The following is a 21,612-nucleotide window of genomic DNA, read 5'->3' as shown; positions in this document are numbered from 1 at the left end:
ACTAGGATTACCCTGAGCAACCAGGATGTTTGATCACCCTACTCATCCCTCTCCAGTGTTATCAGAAGATGGCTGGTGCTAACTGCCTTGCAGTTGGAGTTTAATTTACCAGAAACGTGGAAGGATTTCAAGCCACTCGTGGTCTACCTTTAGATGCTCAGAACATGAATGCGACCCAGAACTGAATAGAAGACCATTTTTTCACATCTTTCTTTTAATTAGAAACAGCCTCAACTATTGAAGCTTTTCTCCTACTATTTTTCAAAAGCTTTCTTCTCACCTTCTCTCATGAACTTTTACTATGCTGGGAAAGACTCCCTGTACCACACAGCGTGGACATGCTTTACATGCAGTATCTCATTTAATCCTCAAAGAAATCACATGAAATAAAAACTTATCTTTGGCCTGTTTTATAGCCAAGGAAGCTGAGGCTTAGCGTGTTTAAAGGAACTGTCTGAAATCTAATAGGCACTAGAGTTGTAACTCCACCCCAGGACGTATTTAATGTGTGGTTGTTTATATGATATGGATCTTAAAATATCACTGGTGCCATCCTTTTGCTTCCAGATCGATTGATTAGAGAGGAATGATCAATAGAATTTTGGTTTTGTTTGTTTAATGGTGAACAGGACGTGTAAGTGGGGAGGAGAAAAGGGTGTCAGGTGGGAATCAAGAGTTACAAGGCGATAAGCCTGGAAGGATATTGGTGCCTAGAAGCAGAGTGGGTTACTGAAATCCTATTAGTAATTAGAGACAATTGTAATTAGACCTATTAGTAATTGAGACAACTGAGAAACAAGGGAAAGCCAGAGAGGTCATTTTTTATAAACGTACCATGAGAATTCCGCAGATGGGTGTTGGAATGACTTCTGTGCATTGCTGTTACCTATCCATCCTGTATCTACTTTGCACATCCTCTTGCCTTTAGGAGAATCTCCAACTCCTGTCAGACAGTGCTTATACTCACTGTGCTCTGCCAGGCTCTACTTGCTCCCTGCTCTCACATTTCCAATCAACTGGAAATTTAGAGGTCCAGTTCTTTACTTCAAGTCATTGACTGAATAACCCTGGTATCAGGGCTCAACACCCATGACTCTTCAATTCAGTGTAATGTGTTCCAGCTTACCTGGCTGTGAATACCCAGAGGTACTCTTTATGCACCGTTTCCTCCACCTAGGCTACCATCTTTCTGGGAAAGACTTCACAGAGAATCTATAAATATCCCTCAACGTTTGTAGCCCACTTATATATTCCCTTTCTGAAATATGGCTCTTGATCTTTAAGTTGCCATCTTTTCTAAATGTTAACTTCGTTTGACTATAATTAATAACTTCAGTTTAATTATGCCTGATGACTTATTAATGATAAATATGCATAAATTAAAATTGAATGTAGACTAGTGGTTTATTAGACATAATCATGCTTGAGCGGCTGTTTATGTTTGGGAACAGGCACTTCAATTTATTGTTACTTTTCATAATGAGGTTGAAAGCATCACTCACAAAGCCCTACAAACATTGCTTTTATTGATACTTGAAGCCTTCTGCCAACAGGGTACTGTTGAAGAATCGATTAGAAAGAAAAGGTATCCCTTGGGAATAACAAAGAACCTGCAGTGTGAACTACGACTTGGAATGCCCTTTTATTTCTCTTCATCTTACTATAAAGTCTTCTATAAAAATAATCATGGGTTTTGATGTCTATTTAGCTGAGACTTTAATCCTAGGTAGGTGATTTTGTGGAAATTATTTACCTCTTCTACCCTCTATTTTCATAGCTGCAAAATGGGTATCGTGACAATAATAATGATAATAATAAAAACAACAATAGTAATAATACCAACCTCATAAAGTGTTGTAATAATAAAATGAGAGAGTATATGCAAAATGCCTAGAAGTGGATCTGATATAGATTAAGGTGATAATCCCAGGAAATTTCTAGTACTTTTTAGATACATATGTAATACAAATGTTTTCCACCTGCAAAGCCACGGTCTTTGCCTCTCTCTATTACTTCCCAGAAATCATTTTCTTCTTGTGTATTCAAAGGAAAGGGAGACATTGACATCACTTCCTGAGAGCTTTTACTTGGCCTTTTGCTCATCCTCTCTTGTCTGCTTCAAACCATGATGTTGGGTGCTATCAGGGGCATCCACTTCCTTTCTTGCTAATTCTCAGATTTCTGGAATGATTGTCCTACTTTGATACAAAACTGCTGCCCTCGTGCTGGCTTCAAAATACAGGTGTGTGAAGGGATTTCCCTGGCGGTCCTAGTGGACTTCCCTAGTGGTTAAGAATGCACACTTCCAATTCGGGGGGCATGGGTTCGATCCCTGGTCGGGGAACTATGATGCCACATGCCATGCAGTGCAGCCAAAAAATTAAAACAACAATACAATGTGAGAAGACTATATTGGCTACTTCATCCCAAATGTAGAGGATGCGTGCCCTTGAGTTTCCTATTACACCTGCTAAACCATGTCTGTTCTGCGTACCCAACTCTGCTATAGGTTTGGTCATAATTTGAGGCACTTTACATCATAGGGAGGGGGAAAATCCCTTTAAAACTGAATTCTGGGAGATTTGAAAGATGGCGGAAGAGTAAGACGCGGAGATCACATTCCTCCCCACAGATACATCAGAAATACATCTACACGTGGAACAACTCCTACAGAACACGCACTGAACGCTGGCAGAAGACCTCAGACCTCCCAAAAGGCAAGAAACCCCCCACGTAACTGGGTAGGGCAAAAGAAAAAAGAATAAACAGAGACAAAAGGATAGGGACGGGACCTGCACCTCTGGGAGGGAGCTGTGAAGGAGGAAAGGTGTCCACACACTAGAAGCCCCTTCGCGGCCGGAGACTGCGGGTGGCGGAGGGGGTAAGCTTCAGAACCACGGAGGAGAGCGCAGCAACAGGGGTGCGGGGGGCAGAGCGGAGAGATTCCCGCACAGAGGCTCAGGGCCGACCGGCACTCACCAGGCCGAGAGGCTTGTCTGCTCACCCGCCGGGGCGGGCGGGGCTGCGAGCTGAGGCTCGGGTTTCAGTTTCGGTCGGAGCGCCGGGAGAGGACTGGGGTTGGCGGCATGAACACAGCCTGCAAGGGGTTAGTGCGCCACGGCTAGCCGGGAGGGAGTCCGGGAAAAGTCTGGTCCTGCCGAAGAGGCAAGAGACTTTTTCTTCCCTCTTCGTTGCCTGGTGCATGAGGAGAGGGGATTAAGAGCGCTGCTTAAAGGAGCTCCAGAGATGGGCGTGAGCCGCGGCTATCAGCGCAGACCCCAGAGACCGGCATGAGACGCTACGGCTGCTGCTGCCGCCACCAAGAATTCTGTGTGCGAGCACAGGTCACTATCCACACCCCCCTTCCGGGGAGCCTGTGCAGCCCGCCACTGCCAGGGTCAGCTTCTCCGGGAGAACACACGGCGCGCCTGAGGCTCGTGCAACGTCACGCCGGCCTCTGCCGCTGTAGGCCCGCCCCGCACTCCATGCCCCTCCCTACCCCCCCCCGCCCCCCCCTCCCCCGCCTGAGTGAGCCAGAGCCCCCGAATCAGCAGCTCCTTTAACCGTGTCCTGTCTGAGCGAAGAACAGACGCCCTACGGCGACCTACGCGCAGAGGCGGGGCCAAATCCAAAGCTGAGCCCCGGGAGCTGTGAGAACAAAGAGAAAGGGAAATCTCTCCCAGCAGCCTCAGAAGCAGCGGATTAAAGCTCCACAATCAACTTGATGTACCCTGCATCTGTGGAATACCTGAATAGACAACGAATCATGCCAAATTGAGGAGGTGGACTTTGGGAGCAAAGACATATTATTTTTTCCCCTTTTTCTCTTTTTGTGAGTGTGGATGTGTATGCTTCTGTGTGAGATTTTGTCTGTATAGCTTTGCTTCCACCATTTGTCCTAGGGGTTAGTCTGTCCGTTTTTATTGTTTGTTTTTTTACTTTTTAAAACATTTTTCTTAATAATTATTTTTTATTTTAATGACTTTATTTCATTTTATTTTATCCTCTTTCTTTCTATTTTTCTCCCTTTTATTATGAGCCGTGTGGATGAAAGGCTCCTGGTGCTCCAGCCAGGAGTCACTGCTGTGCCTCTGAGGTGGGAGAGCCAAGTTCAGGACACTGGTCCACAAGAGAGCTCCCAGCTCCACGTAATATCAAACGGTGAAAATCTCCATCTCAACACCAGCACCCAGCTTCACTCAACGACCAGCAAGCTACAGTGCTGGACACCCTATGCCAAACAACTAGCAAGACAGGAACACAACTCCACTCTTAGCAAAGAGGCTGCCTAATTTCATACTAAGGCCACAGACACCCCAAAACACACCACCAGACGTGGACCTGCCCACCAGAAAGACAAGATCCAGCCTCATCCACGAGAACACAGGCACTAGTCCCCTCCACCAGTAAGCCTACACAACCCACTGAACCAACCTTAGCCACTGGGGACAGACACCAAACACAATGGGAACTACGAACCTGTAGCCTTCAAAAAGGAGACCCCAAACACAGTAAGATAAGCAAAATGAAAAGACAGAAAAACACACAGCAGATGAAGGACCAAGGTAAAAACCCACCAGACCTAACAAATGAAGAGGAAATAAGCAGTCTACCTGAAAAAGAATTCAGAATAATGATAGTAAAGATGATCCAAAATCTTGGAAATAGTATAGAGAAAATGCAAGAAACACTTAACAAGGACCTAGGAGAACTAAAGAGGAAACAAGCAATGATGAACAACACAATAAATGAAATTAAAAATCCTCGAGAAGGGGTCAATAGCAGAATAAGTGAGGCAGAAGAACGGATAAGTGACCTGGAAGATAAAATAGTGGAAAGAACTACTGCAGAGCAGAATAAAGAAAAAAAGAATGAAAAGAACTGAGGACAGTCTCAGAGACCTCTGGGACAAGATTAAATGCACCAACATTCGAATTATAGGGGTTCCAGAAGAAGAATAGAAAAAGAAAGGGACTGAGAAAAAATTTGAAGAGATTATAGTTGAAAACTTCCCTAATATGGGTAAGGAAATAGTTAATCAAGTCCAGGAAGAAGAGAGAGTCCCATACAGCATAAATCCAAGGAGAAACATGCCAAGACACATAATAATCAAAGTATCAAAAATTAAATACAAAGAAAGCATATTAAAAGCAGCAAGGGAAAAATAACACACAAGTGAATCCCCATAAGGTTAACAGCTGACCTTTCAGGAGAAACTCTTCAAGCCAGAAGGGAGTGGCAGGACATATTTAAAATAATGAAGGAGAAAAACCTACAACCAAGATTAATCTACCCAGCAAGGATCTCATTCAGATTTGATGGAGAAATTAAAACCTCTACAGACAAGCAAAAGCTGAGAGAGTTCAGCACCACCAAACCAGCTTTACAACAAATGCTAAAGGAACTTCTCTAGGCAAAAAACACAAGAGAAGGAAAAGACCTACAATAACGAACCCAAAACAATTAAGAAAATAGGAATAGGTACATACATATCGATAATTACCTTAAATGTAAATGGATTAAATGCTCCCACCAAAAGACACAGACTGGCTGAATGGATACAAAAACAAGACCCGTATATATGCTGTCTACAGGAGACCCACATCAGACCTAGAGACACATACAGACTGAAAGTGAGAGGATGGAAAAAGATATTTCATGCAAATGGAAATCAAAAGAAAGCTGGAGTAGCAATTCTCATATCAGACAAAATAGACTTTAAAGTAAAGACTATTAGAAGAGACAAAGAAGGACACTACATAATGATCAAGAAATCGATCCAAGAAGAAGATATAACAATTGTAAATATTTACACACCCGACATAAGAGCACCTCAATACATAAGGCAAATACTAACAGCCATAAAAGGGGAAATCGACAGTAATAGAATCACAGTAGGGGACTTTAACACCCCACTTTCACCAATGGACAGATCATCCAAAATGAAAATTAATAAGGAGAAACAAGCTTTAAATGATACATTAAACAAGATGGACTTAATTGATATTTACAGGACAGTCCATCCAAAAACAACAGAATACACATTTTTCTCAAGTGCTCATGGAACATTCTCCAGGATAGATATCTTGGGTCACAAATGAAACCTTGGTAAATTTAAGAAAATTGAAATCGTATCAAGTATCTTTTCCGACCACAACGCTATTAGACTAGATATCAATTACAGGAAGAGATCTGTAAAAAATAAAAACACATGGAGGCTAAACAATACACTACTTAATAACCAAGAGATCACTGAAGAAATCAAAGAGGGATCAAAAAATACCTAGAAACATATGACAATGGAGACACGACGACCCAAAACATATGGGATACAGCAAAAGCAGTTCTAAGAGGGAAGTTTATAGCAATACAATCCCACCACAAGAAACAGGAAACATCTCAAATAACCTAACCTTGCTCCTACAGCAATCAGAGAAAGAAGAACGAAAAAACCCCAAAGTTAGCAGAAGGAAAGAAACCATAAAGATCAGATCAGAAATAAATGAAAAAGAAATGAAGGAAACGATAGCTAAGATCAATAAAACTAAAAGCTGGTTCTTTGAGAAGATAAACAAAATTGATAAACCATTAGCCAGACTTATCAAGAAGAAAAGGGAGAAGACTCAAATCAATAGAATTGAAGTGAAAAAGGAGAAGTAACAACTGACACTGCAGAAATACAAAGGATCATAAGAGATTAATACAAGCAACTCTATGCCAATAAAATGGACAACTTGGAAGAAATGGACAAATTGTTAGAAATGCACAATCTGCTGAGACTGAACCAGGAAGAAATAGAAAATATGAACAGACCAATTAAGCACTGAAATTGAAACGGTGATTAAAAATGTTCCAACAAACAAAAGCCCAGGCCCAGATGGCTTCACAGGCGAATTCTATCAAACATTTAGAGAAGAGCTAACACCTATCCTTCTCAAACCCTTCCAAAATATAGCAGACGGAGGAACACTCCCAAACTCATTCTATGAGGCCACCTTCACCCTGATACCAAAACCAGACAAAGATGTCACAAAGAAAGAAAACTACAGGCCAATATCACTGATGAACATAGATGCAAAAATCCTCAACAAAATACTAGCAAACAGAATCCAACAGCACATAAAAAGGATCATACACCATGATCAAGTGGGGTTTGTTCCAGGAATGCAAAGATTCTTCAATATACGCAAATCAATCAACGTGATACACCATATTAACAAGCTGAAGGAGAAAAAACATATGATCATCTCAATAGATGCAGAGAAAGCTTTCGACAAAATTCAACACCCATTTATGATAAAAACCCTGCAGAAAGTAGGCATAGAGGGAACTTTCCTCAACATAATAAAGGCCATATGTAACAAACCCACAGCCAACATCATCCGCAATGGTGAAAAACTGAAAGCATTTCCACTAAGATCAGGAACAAGACAAGGTTGCCCAGTCTCACCACTCTTATTCAACGTAGTTTTGGAATTTTTTGCCACAGCAATCAGAGAAGAAAAGGAAATGAAAGGAATCCAAATTGGAAAAGAAGAAGTGAAGCTGTCACTCTTTGCAGATGACATACTATACATAGAGAATCCTAAAGATGCTACTAGAAAACTACGAGAGCTATGAATTTGGTAAAGTAGCAGGATAGAAAACCAATGCACAGAAATTTCTGGTATTCCTATACACTAATGATGAAAAATCTGAAAGTGACATTAAGAAAACACTCCCATTTACCATTGCAACAAAAAGAATATAATATCTAGGAATAAACCTACCTAAGGAGACAAAAGACCTGTATGCAGAAAATTATAAGACACTGATGAAAGAAATTAAAGATGACACAAATAGATGGAGAGTTATACCATGTTCTTGGATTGGAAAAATCAACATTGTGAAAATGACTCTATTACCCAAAGCAATCTACAGATTCAATGCAATCCCTATCAAACTGCCACTGGCATTTTTCGCAGAACTAGAACAAAAAATTTCACAATTTGTATGGAAACACAAAAGACCCCGAATAGCCAAATCAATCTTGAGAATGAAAAATGGAGCTGGAGGAATGAGGCTTCCTGACTTCCGACTATACTGCAAAGCTACAGTAATCAAGACAGTATGGTACTGGCACAAAAACAGAAAGACAGATCAATGGAACAGGATAAAAAGCCCAGAGATCAACCCACGCACATATGGTCACCTTATCTTTGATAAAGGAGGAAAAATATACAGTGGAGAAAGGACAGCCTCTTCAATAAGTGGTGCTGGGAAAACTGGACAGGTACATGTAAAAGTATGAAATTGGAACACTCCCTAACACCATACACAAAAATAAACTCAAAATGGATTAAAGACCTAAATGTAAGGCCAGACATTATCAAACTCTTAGAGGAAAACATAGGCAGAACACTCTATGACATAAATCACAGTAAGATCCTTTTTGACCCACCTCCTAGAGAAATGGAAATAAAAACAAAACTAAACAAATGGGACCTAATGAAACGTCAAAGCTTTTGCACAGCAAAGGAAACCATAAACAAGAGCAAAAGACAACCCTCAGCATGGGAGAAAATATTTGCAAATGAAGCAACTGACAAAGGATTAATGTCCAAAATTTACAACCATCTCAATAACCAAAACAACAAACAACCCAATCCAAAAATGGGCAGAAGACCTAAATAGACATTTCTCCAAAGAAGATATACAGATTGCCAAGAAAGACAAGAAAGAATGCTCAACATCATTAATCATTAGAGAAATGCAAATCAAAACTACAATGTGATATCATCTCACACCAGTCAGAATGACCATCATCAAAAAATCTAGAAACAGGGGCTTCCCTGGTGGCGCAGTGGTTGACAGCCTGCCTGCTGATGCAGGGGACACAGGTTCGTGCCCTGGTCCGGGAAGACCCCATATGCCACGGAGCAGCTAGGCCCGTGAGCCATGGCCGCTGAGCCTGCGCCTCCGGAGCCTGTGCTCCGCAACAGGAGAGGCCACAACAGTCAGAGGCCCGTGTTCCGCAAAAAAAAAAAGAAATTCTAGAAACAATAAATGCTGGAGAGGGTGTGGAGAAATGGGAACCCTCTTGCACTGTTGGTGAGAATGTAAATTGATACAGCCACTATGGAGAACAGTATGGAGGTTCCTTAAGAAACTACACATAGACCTGCCATGCGACCCAGCAATCCCACTACTGGGCGTATACACTGAGAAAACAATAATTCAAAAAGAGTCATGTACCACAATGTTCATTGCAGCTCTGTTTACAATAGCCAGGACATGGAAGCATACTAAGTGTTCATCGACAGATGAATGGATAAAGAATATGTGATACATATATACAATGGAATATTACTCAGCCATAAAAAGAAACAAAATTGAGTTATTTGTAGTGATGTGGATGGACCTAGAGTCTGTCATACAGAGTGAAATTAGTCGGAAAGAGAAAAACAAATACCGTATGCTAACACATATATATGGAATCTAAGAAAAAAAATGGTAATGAAGAACCTAGGGGTAAGATGGGAATAAAGACACAGGCCTACTAGAGAATGGACTTGAGGATATGGAGAGGGGGAAGGGTAAGCTGTGACAAAGTGAGAGAGTGGCATGGGCATATATACACTACCAAACGTAAAATAGATTGCTAGTGGGAAGCAGCTGCATAGCACAGGGAGATCAGTTCGGTGCTTTGTGACCATCTAGAGGGGTGGGATAGGGAGGGTGGGAGAGAGGGAGATGCAAGAGGGAAGAGTTATGGGAACATATGTATATGTATGACTGATTCAGTTTGTTATAAAGCAGAAACTAACATAGCATTGTAAAGCAATTATACTCCAATAAAGATGTTAAAAACAAACAAACAACCAAAAAACTGAATGCTGAATGTGACCATTCCAATGTTGAAGGCAAAAGAAACACACATGTTCACTTAGAAACTCTTAACAGGTGTCTCCCAGATCCTGGTGGCGTTTCCCTTCATCAGGATCCTCCCTTGGTTCTCTCTCTCTTCAAAGACATATAAATATTTCTTAATTTCTGTACAGTGCCAGTTAGTTTTCTCTTTAAAAAACCTGAACTCAATTCTAAAAGTTTGTTTTGCACATAGAACCCACCCTTCTCAGCCTTCACCTGAACATCTACAGGGCATGATAATCAATGCAGCTCTTTTTCCCAAACTGCAAATTATTTGATCTGGGATTACACCTAAAGTAGAATACCTCTATGTGTGAGTGTTCACTGTGTGTGGTGTGTGTGTGTGCACGCTTGTGCATGCCCTATGAAGGGAGAGGCATTGATCCATGCTCTCTCTCAATGTGGCGTAAAGTGAACCCTTTAATTTCTCCTATTGTCTTCGATCTTTATTTCCGGTCTCCTAAGATAACACTTGGACAAAACACACACATACACACATATTCATGTGTGCATCCTAAAGGTAAACGATAATTATCAGAGTAAGTACAGTGTAATTGGAATGAATTGACAGTGGTGGAAGAGACTTTTTCTTTTTCCTAAAGGCACAATTATTTATCTGGATTGTCCCCACCCAAATGGAGATAGATTGTATTAATATATTATTATACAGAACTGTTTTAATTACACTTTTTTTTCTTCTTAAGCTTCTTTTCCCATACTCCTCACTGAGCTTTAACTACATTATAAAGGGGCCACTTATACCATTCCTCTCTGTCAAATAGTAGCAACTTTCCTTTGATTTTATAAGCATGTCCTGGTAGGAAATAAGTGGCCCACTCATATGGGGTAACTGGGGAAAATTCAATGAAGGAACTGTTTACAAAGGAGTGGACAGGGTTAATGTAAACTGACAGTACCTGGCTAGGGAAAGTTGGGAGCCTGAAAGTTGATATGGGTAGGAGCAGTTAGAAGAACTCAGAGAAAGTAGCTGCAGGAGAGCACCACTCCGTAGGAACTGTGGCTTTGTGAGTTGATTCAGAGGATGAAATCTGGAGGAATAAATACCCTGATCCCTCTCTCTCTCCCTCCCTCCCTCCCTCCCTCCCTCCCTCCCTCCCTCTCTCTCTCTCTCTCTCTCTCTCTCTCTCTCTCTCTCTCCCCTTTTCCCTCCTTTTATCAACATTTTTTTCCTTCCACTGTGTGCCCTAAATCACTTAGGGCCAAAGCCAACCAGAAGCCAATGCACAAGGTGGCCACTAATACATACCTTCTATAGTCAGATCTCTCGGTACAAAGCAGGTTAAAGAAGAGCCAAAAAAATGGAGTAGATGGAAAAGACCCCATGCATCTCCTTAACTCAGTTCAGGATCATGAAATATACAAGTGTGTTGGTCTCCCCTTTTCATAATCTCTTAAAGTGGTAGAAATGAATTTTAAAAGCTCCAGTTTCTTGTCAAAAACAGAAGGAGAGAACCACCAGTGGGTGAGAGATCTAAACTCATTTATGAAAGGTTCAGTGGACAGAGTGAAGAGCAGAGAAACTGGCGATGCAGCACAGGAAGCCAGGACCTAACTTAGCAGGAAGTGGGTGGCAATAGACGAGGAAGCTCGTCTACCCAGGAAGACTCTTTAGAACCCTGGTGGCTGATCTGATGGAGGACGGGAATGAGGATGGGATGGAAAAAAATACAGGTTATTTAAAGCCTTTAAATAACTGGGAGAGGCATAAAAATAGTGACACAATTATAAAAAATTGAAAGATGGTGCAGAGTAAATACTCATCAGTTATAGCAGAAAATCAATAGATGATGTCTAAAGTTAATAAAATGAGAAGCGATGACATGAACATATTATTTATAGATTTGGAGGTAACCACAGAAGAACTAAATACAGAAAGAGTTCAGAGTGTTCTGGGAGGAGGAGGACAGAGAAAGGGTTTTAGGTCAGTTGCTTCTCACTATACTTATATAGTAAGTCTTTTTGTGCTACAATTTTTTAGAAACCATGTGAATATATAATATTAATGAAAGCTCCTTTTCTGTCCTTTTGTTTTGCTCTGCTTAGTGTACTGGCTTTCTAGAAATTTTCTTCTTTATATGGTTATGTCCATTTTCTGTCTTTTTTTCTTTTTTTGGTATAAGTCTCCTAGGTTCGTTTTTTTTTTTTAATTAATTTATTTTTGTTTATTTTTGGCTGCATTGGGTCTTTGTTGCTGCGTGCGGGCTTTCTCTATCTGTGGCAAGCAGGGGCTACTCTTCGTTGTGGTGCGCGGGCTTCTCATTGCGGTGGCTTCTCTTGTTGTGGAGCACAGGCTCTAGGCACACAGGCTTCAGTAGTTGGTGGCTCGTGGGTTTAGTTGCTACTTGGCATGTGGGATCTCCCCAGACCAGGGATCGAACCTGTGTCCCCTAGGTGGATTCTTAACCACTGTGCCACCAGGGAAGTCCCCATTATCTGTCTTAAACCTAAAAATTTTTTCAGTTTTCTCCTATGCTTCCCCTTCTCTCCATGCTTTATAATCCTCTCTGTGCTTCTCCCCAGGCCCCTAGAAGCACTGGCCCACAAGGCCTACACACACACACACACACACACACACACACACACACACACACACACATCTTCCTCCTGAATGCAATTATGTGTCTTTCTCTGTAAAGTCCATGCACCCTTATATCTTAGTGCCTATTCTCAAACTGTTCCCTTGACCTGAAATGGCTTCAGGCTTTAAAATTGTTTTTTCTTTTTTTAATTGAAATATGGTTGTGTTAATTTCTGCTATACAGCAACATGATTCAGTTGTACATATATACACATTCTTTTTTTTAATATGTTCTTTTCCATTATGATTTATCACAGAATATTGAATATAGTTTCCTATGCTATACAGTAGGACCTTGTTTATCCATTCTATATATAAGAGCTTACATCTGCTAATCCCAAACTCCCAATCCTTCCCTCCCCCCAGTCCCCCCTTAGTAACCACAAGTCTGTTCTCTATGTCTGTGAGTCCGTTTCTGTTTCATAAAAGTTCATTTGTGTCATATTTTATATTCCACATAAAGTGATATCATGCGGTATTTGTCCTTCTCTTTCTGAAAACAAAATTTTTTTCTACTTAGCCCTCAAGTGCCAGGATAAAATCTGCCCTCCCCAAGGAGCTGCCTTAGATTTCCGAGTTAAAAATGATTACGTTTCCTTCTATACTCTCCTGACCGTGTCCACTGTCTGAAGCTTTTTACTCTACAACGTCTCATAAGTAGTTGCGTATCTATCTGCCCCCCTCTTCTTTCTGTTTAACTGTAAGTTCAAGAATTTGTATCTGCGTATCAAGTGCAATATCTCACACACGGTAATTGAAGTAGCTGCTAAACAGCATCATTGATTTTGGTAGTTGCTGTTGACTAGAAGGCATCTACAGATTATGAAATGAATGCCCTCCCCTGTTAAAGTGAACATCAGCTGTCTTTTTATCGAGGCGCCTGTTACCACTTCTGCAGCTCAGCAGAATCACCAGCAAGACATATGTCTATGTTTCATTTGGTTATAATTTTAGTGCCTCTTCTCTAAATTCCAGTTATACCCATATTATCTCAGGTTATGAGGAATAAGAAATCAAATAAACTAATACCTATAAATAAATATGCTACTAATGTATTAATTTTAATAAGAGTATTTGCAGAGTAAAAAGTAGCCTAAAGAAGGAAGTGTCCCTCCTGAGGGAGTGAATCGCTAATAGTAAAATATTAGCCCCCTGAGCTGTTGTTTTGAGATTAAAGAGCATTTCTGAAGTTTCTCAGATTATGCCATAGAACTTTTATGCCAAACGTAATATAGATTCTGATTAATTTAAAATATATTAAGACAGTGGGAAACAGTCTTCGCATATTAGAACACATAGATTTGAAATTACAATTATTAAGTGTGACGTGTCTTCCTCATAGAAGTAAGATTGTGTATTAATCCCTGGTCTTTGCTTGTTATTCTCGTTTCCCAAGTAGTCTTTCCACAGGTTCTTATTTCTTCTCTTTCTTTTTGTCTTTTATCAGTTGCTCCCTAACCCTGGACTATTTTCTGCATCCACATAGAAGGGCACTATAATTTTATTTTTTCTTTACTTCAGGAAATGCCACAATAAAACAGTCTCGATACAGGATTATCATCCAAGAAGCAGCCAACGGAGGCCAAGAATGCCCAGATACCTTATTTGAAGAGCGAGAGTGTGAAGATGTGTCATTGTGCCCCATATATCGGTAATTAATTACCTTTTAAAATAATCATTAGACCTTAGAATAAGTCATGACCTATTTCCTTTCATATAATATATGATTATTATATGAAACACATGTAGTGAGAAATACAAAGAGGTAATAGCATTGTTTATCTTCAGATATCTCACTGTTTTTCCCCTCTTATCTGGAATAGATTTTGAAAGTAAAGAATATCAAAGTCTAATTAACAGGAAGAAAAAAAGAAACAATCATGTTTTGATTGTAAGTGAGCTGCTGGAGCTCCGCCACCCAGGCAATCAATTTTCAGGATCAGGATCCAGAGAGATTCAGAAGGAGGTCCTTGCAAACACACACACACAACTTACCTCATTCTATTGTTCTCATCCTAAAGCCTTTAATCAAGAACTAAGAACAAATGTGTACTTCTATAATAATTGTGTATTGTAGTTCAAAAATGGTTCTGGTTCGCAATTTTTGTCATATACACATTTTAAGAAATCTTAGAAAAAAGTTTAACCTATGGAGAAATTTTTGTTTTTAGAAAAGAAAATGAGTACCTTTTCAACTTTATATGTTACCTATATGTGCCCCTTGGCAAGTTGGTGATTACTGTTTATAAAAACAACACCTGAGGTTTGTGAGTTTAGTCATAAACTTCCATTCTTTTAACATTGGATTGAAACACTTCTTTAAAGGACTTCTGGATTAAATTCAATCACTGTTGAGTTTTACTTATTTGTGAAAACAAGACCATGGTCTTAAAAATTGTGCTGTTATCAGCACACTTAAAAATGCCTTTAGCGGGCTTCCCTGGTGGCGCAGTGGTTGAGAGTCCGCCTGCCGATGCAGGGGACACGGGTTCGTGCCCCGGTCCGGGAGGATCCCACATGCCGCGGAGCGGCTGGGCCCGTGAGCCATGGCCGCTGAGCCTGTGCGTCCGGAACCTGTGCTCTGCAATGGGTTAGGCCACAACAGTGAGAGGCCCGGGTACCGCAAAACAAAAAAAAAAACAAAAAAAAAACACTGGAACAAGCCCAGACTACCAGTTTTTGCTCATCATCCACAGGGCCATTGTGGGAACACTGTCAATATCCTTCCTTTTGTGCCACATATAAATATGGAGACTTCTGAGCTCAGCAAGAAAAGCTCTCAGAGAAGGTAGCCAATTGAAAAAATTAGCCAAATCAAATATTTTTAGACATTTTATGAGCCCAGTGCTATTATAATCAGAGAAAATCCTGGAAACTGTTAGTGGGCTCTCCTTCCTATTGTCCACTCTCTTTACTCTCGTGTTGCACTTCAATTTAGTCACTCATGTTTGAACTAGTTTCCATCAGTGACCTCCTGCCATTTTCCCCAGAAATCAGTTCCACTGTACATGGATGGGATGATTGTATCATGTCTCCTGATGCGTTGTTTAACATGTGTCCAAGTTGCCAGTGTGAGTCTATGCCCTTTAGTCAAACATCCTTGAATTTTGAGCAATATGTTTCCAATTTAGATTTTGCTTTCCCCTCATTGGTTTCTTAGGGAGGCAAGTTAATGTAGACCTTTATCATTTTCTTCTGATTCTTCTTTTTCTAATTCCATTAAGGTGAGACATTCTCACGTTTACCAAATTAAAACAGAATCAAAATGCCTATAGAAATTTTTCTGTAAGTTTGAGCATTTCCCACCATGTTAATTTAGTAAGTGTCGGAGAGGGGAAATTTCCTCCTCTACGTTTCTTGAGTTCTTGTGGCTGGCCTAATAATACAATTGACATGAGACAGATTAGCCAGAGAAAATGAAACAAATTTTAATTCATATGCATGGAGGTCCCATAGAAATTGTACCTTAGAAGTGGCCAAAACAGGCAACTTTTATACTTTTTAGACAGAGCAACGATAAATCTGTGAAGAATTGACAGGACGAAGAAACGTAGGGTTTGGGTGCTCAATCTTGACATGAAAGAGTTTGGGCTTGGGGTAGTAAGTTTAAATGGTAACAGGTTTGTTTATATAGCCCGGAATTCCCTATCTCTGGTGATAAGGGTGTCCTTCCACCTCCAGATGTAGGGAGGGCACCTTTCACAGGAGAGATCTATTTCCTGCTTTCAGGGAGACAGAAGGGAGGGTCAGAGTGTCCTTCTTACATTAACCATTTTTAAAGTAACTTTAATTCAAAATAATCAATATGCAATTGAGGCACATTTTGGAGTGGCCAGCAGTATAAGCAAAAGGGAAGACAGCATGGGCGATGTGCCCCTGTATAGAATTGGCAGTGGGGTGTCCGCAGGAGTTTGTGGCTTAGCATTGAGGGCTTTAGGACTGACAGCTGGCCTGCCCTGACGAGTGCGATCTCAGACATGTCACTTAACATCTCTGAGCCCAGGCTTATCCTTCTAAAACTAAGAGTCTAGCAAGAGAGTCCTGGACATGTCTTCCTTTTATTTAGCATGCTAAGCTAGATTGAATCCCTTGATCTCACATTAGAAAGTCTTTTGTGAACTTGAGGGATCTGAGTGAATGACATGTCCTAGTTGAAAAGCTAAATTAAACCCCCTACCATTTCAGTTTCTGTGTTTTGGAACTATGCTTAATGTGTCTATGCATCTACAAAGTAAATTTCTACTACTTAAAAGTAATAGGTGATTTCTTTAAATGTGACAGGTTTTTCTATTTACCTGTTTCCTGATTTCTCCCTAGCTCTTCAGTTATTCTCATTATGGAGGCCACTTGAATGAGTTCAATGATATGTACTTTTTACTTTTATATTTTAATGTACTTTGCTTGATTCTGAAAGATGGTCTGTTATCTCTCCCTTAACACCACCACTGCCTCACTTACCTCCAATTGTTCAAGACACCTGAGACTCACCTAGTCTAGATGGGGGAGAGGTGGTGGTGAGTGCAGAGATTAAAGCCGGGCTATGTTAAGTGATCTCCACACGCTGTATGAATCTATATTCACATGACTAAGAGAATCTTTTGAAGTGACTTTTCCTGAGCAAAGAAAGTCTGCTCCATGTTCTGATATACATTATTTTTTCTTTTGCTGAGACTTCTTTTTTATTGCGGTAAAATCATATAACATAAAACTTACCATCTGAAACTTTTTTTTTTGCTAAATTCACTTTTTTTTAAATTGAAGTATAGTTGATTTACAATGTTTTGCCAATCCATAATGGAAAAGAATATTAAAAAACAGAATGTGTACATGTGTAAAACTGAGTCACTTTGCTGTAGAGCAGAGATTGCCATCTTAAACATTTTTAAGTATACAAGGTAGTAGCGTTAATTACATGCACGTTGATGTGCAACAGATCTCTGAATTGTTTCATCTTGCAAGACTGGTCAGTAATATTTTTACTTCATGTTTCTGTTTCATTTTTTGAAGTAGCATCTGTTTTCAGAGGTATTGGCCCATGTGAAAAAGGGTAAAAATATACCCGGTGAAAGAGGAGACTCTATGGTTACATTTAGAGTTTGGGTTTTTTGGACTATTCTGAAGACACAGGTTTAGGGACTTAAATCATAGTCTGTCCTGTGGGTCATAAAAGTAGAGTTTTGTTCACCTTAAAAGAAAGCCAGAAGGTTTCCTTAGATCCTGTTTCCTCTGTGGAGAAGAAATATTGGTAATTCTTCAGAGACAGATCCATTCCTCTTCCCTGAGAGGAACGATCACATAAGGTAAGTCCCCATGGCCCCCCACCTCCCTTTTACTCTATAACCTACTGAGACATTTGAGCTACGCCAAAGTCCTAGGAAACACCTTGTGAAAAATTTGAAGCAGAAGATCAAGTGTGAAAGCTTGCACCCAAAATTTTCAGGTGTTCAAACCTTGATTCTCTAATGCTCCAATGGGACATAGCGATTTTCTCTCTTTTATTTTCTTTTACTGTTTTTCTTTAAACAATTTTTAGTTCGTAAAGAGCTAAGCCTTCTAGATTTGTTCTATGCTTCTAATGCTATTTATGGCCACTTTGTGTGCAAAACGTCCACATTTTAAAAAGTGGAATTATTGCATTAACCATGGATCTGGGGCAGAGGGACTGTTACCATCCCTAGTGTGTGCCAGAGCTCCCTTTTATGACATTGGTTTCAAATCCATTTTTATTGAATTACTACCTTTATGTTTCTGGATTTCAAATTCACCTGTTTCAGATATTTCTTTTGTATGTTTGTCATGGTGAAATTTCTAGTCTGCTATTCTTTGTCATCACAGGTGGAGGCCACAGAAATGGAGCCCCTGTATCTTAGTGCCAGAGTCTGTCAGGCAGGGAATAATGGGCACCAGTGAAGCCTGCGGAAAGGGGGTGCAAATAAGAGGTAAGGGAACTTTAAAACAGTTTTTCTATTCAAATGTAATTCGAAATTATGTTGCTCTTATAAACCGTTGCCTATTTTTATATTTGAATAAGTTGTGATCTTATTGGCTTGGATTATTTATATTTATTACTGTTTGAGTTTAAGTTTGGCATTAGTTAATGGTGATATTTTAACCATAACTAGCTAGTGCACCTAAGGACTAATGCAATGTAAGCAAATATCTGTTCTCAGCCATTAGCATACGCCAGTGCTGGTGGTCCAAGTGCATGTTGGATATTAGTCAAGGAATGAAGGATGTGTCAAGATTGGACCCAATAGTACATATTGTACTTTTTAGCTGCTCATTAAATATTTGTTGAATGAATTAACTAATCATAATAATCATGACTTAAACCTGGTTGTTATACACATACTTAGAGTATGTTTTATATGTAATATACATAGAAAGGAACCATTAAAATTTCTGGAAGATGCTGTGCATAGGCTTCTGGATCTGAGTAAAAGTGCCGTTTATCATCAATGTCTAGAAGGTGTGGCATTTTGAAATCTCTGAAAACCACTCAGAAACTCATCAGATTGCTCACTGTTTTGTTTCATTCATAATCTAGATGCCAATGATTTGAGGTTTGATAAAAAGTGCTTTATTCTTTTTTTTTCATTTTATTTATTCTTTTTTTTAATTAGTAGAAGTTTATTGTGCACACACCAAAAAGACAGTTTGCAACCAGGGAGCACTCAGACCAAAGTGCGGAATGAGAAGAAGTGCTTTATTCTTAAAAATCTGACCAGTCTGTTACTAAAGGGATGTATGTAGCAAAATCAGACCTTGTAGGACCAACTGCATATCGCTGGTCTCATACTTCAACTAAAAGGCATATTGAGAATTGTTTTTCTTCCTGTTGGATAGGTTATTGTATTAATCAGGATCAGTCATCCCAGCGAGCACAGTAACTCCCTTCTTTGCTGATTCACAGGCATAAGAAGCCCAGTGTGGGCGGGTGGCAGTTTTAACTTCTAGTTCAATGGAATCATTGCTGTGTTTTTAGTGGAAGCATTCCTCCCTTTGGAAATAAGGGCTTATAGGGTAGCAGAGCATAAGACTGCAGAGGAAAAGAAAGCAAACATTTTACTAGTGGATCACTATGGGTAATAAGAAGTTGTGCCATTCTCATTCCCACCCTTGACCCCTGGGCCTGTGAATTCTGGCTATGGGAGGGAAAACACCATATATTGGATGCTTCTGGAAAACTTTTTCCCAACCCTGCTAGGTATTGCCACCTAATTGGTACTCTAAATGAGTCTTCAGAAGACCTTTTCACCATCTTATCAAGCCAGCTGCTTCAGGATGGTGGGGAACATGGTAAGACCATGAATTCAATGAGCGTGGGTCCATTGCCACATGTCACTTGCTGTGAACTGAGTTCCTTTATCAGAAGCAGTGTGGTGTGGAATACCATGACTATGGACAAGGCATTATGTAAGTCTATGAATGGTAGGTAATTTTGCTAGAAGCATCGTGTGCAGGAAAGGCAAATCCTTATCCTATTTGAGTAAGTACCTATTCTGGTAAGAACAGAACACTGCACCTTCATGATGGAAGTAGTCCAGTGTAATCAACCTGCCACCATCTAGCTGGCTGATCACCACGGGGAATGACGCCATACTGGGGACTCAGCATTGGCCCCTGCTGCTGGCAGACTGGGCACTCAGATGTGGTTGCAGCCAGGTCGCGCTGGGTAAATGGAAGTCCACCGTGCTGAGCCCATGCATAACCTTCCTTCCTACCACCATGGCCACTTTGTGCATGAGCTCATTGGACAGTGCCAGGGGTAGCTGAGGACAGAGGCTGACTGGTATCCACAGAATGGGTCATCCTATCCACTGGATTATTAAAATCCTCCTCAATCCAGGTCACATTTTAGGGAGCATTCACGTGGGACCCAAATATGTTCACATTTTTGGCCATTCAGAAAAGTCTTTCCACGTACCACTTCCCTAAATTTCCTTGTCACCAGTTTTCCAGTCATGTTCCTTCTAAGTCCTTGACCATCCAGCAAAATCATTGGTTGCAGCCTGTGGATCTGTACATGATCCCACATCTGGCCATTTCTCCTTCTTAACAAAGTGAACAACCAGGTTTACTGCTTGAAGTTCTATTCACTGGGAAGGCTTCCCTTCCCCTCTGTATTTCAGGGATATCTCAGAAAAGGGCTATAGTGTTGCAGCTGCCCATTTAGGGGTTGTGCCCACATATCATGCAGAACCATCTGTAAACCAGCCCCAAGTCTTCTTTGCCTCTGTCAGCTGATTGTGGGAGACTCCCTAAGAGGACATATGTGCAGGCTGGGAGAGAGAAGGTAGCTTAGCAGGAGTGGGGACCATGGGCAGTTGGGCTACTTCTTCATGTAACTTATTATGCCTTCAGGGCCTACTTGGGTTCAGTCACACATATACCACTTCCATTTGATGATGGAGTGCTGCCGTGTATGCCCTACCTTGTGGCTTGAAGGGTCAGATAATATCGAGTTTGCATGGTAACTCTGGTGGCCCATGGTTAAGCATTCAGCCTCTACTAAGGCTGTAGCTGTCCCTCAAATGGAGTAAAGCTACCTGCAGAGGATGGCAGGGCTTTGCTCCACAGTCCTAAGGACCTAAACTGCAATTGACCTATAGGAACCTGCCAGTCAGCATCCCTGTCTGCCACTGACACTTCAAGCACCATTGAATCTGCTGGATTCTGTGCCCCAAGTGGCAGAGCAGTCTGGAGCTGTTACAGAGCCTTTTCTTTTCTGGATCCCACTCAAAACTAGCAGCTTTTCAGATCCCCTGGCAAATGGGCTAGAGTGAATACACACCCAAATGAGGACTATGTTGCCTGGAATCCGAAGAGGTACGATAGATGTTGTGTCTTTATTTTGGTTGTAGGAGGGGCCAGATGTAACAACCTGTCTTCTCCATAGAAGCGATATCTCAACATGCCTCACACCACTGGACCTTTAGACATGTCACTGGGGTCGAAGGCTACTGAATTTTCTCAAGTTTTTTATTTCCCGCTCTCTGACATGAAGATGTCTTACCAATGAGTCCAGGGTAGTTGTTTCTTCTTGCTCACTAGGTCCCATCAAGATAGTCACCAGCGTAAAGGCCAATGTGATATGTTGTTGA

The 21,612-nt window shown here is 40.7% G+C and overlaps 1 protein-coding gene across 1 annotated transcript in view; it reads left to right on the top strand.

The window, feature by feature from the left end:
- Positions 1-21,612, top strand: part of THSD7B (thrombospondin type 1 domain containing 7B) — a 1,126,819-nt gene that overhangs the window by 747,091 nt on the left and 358,116 nt on the right. Inside the window, exons 12-13 of the mRNA XM_067742059.1 lie at positions 14,030-14,159; positions 18,344-18,447. Of these exons, the coding sequence (XP_067598160.1) occupies positions 14,030-14,159; positions 18,344-18,447 (234 nt within the window). The remainder of the gene's footprint in view (positions 1-14,029; positions 14,160-18,343; positions 18,448-21,612) is intronic.

The sequence above is a fragment of the Pseudorca crassidens genome, chromosome 6, assembly GCF_039906515.1.
Source record: "Pseudorca crassidens isolate mPseCra1 chromosome 6, mPseCra1.hap1, whole genome shotgun sequence".
Lineage (NCBI taxonomy): Eukaryota > Metazoa > Chordata > Mammalia > Artiodactyla > Delphinidae > Pseudorca > Pseudorca crassidens.
Note: the sequence above shows the minus strand (reverse complement) of the source record. Positions and strands in the feature narration are given on the sequence as shown.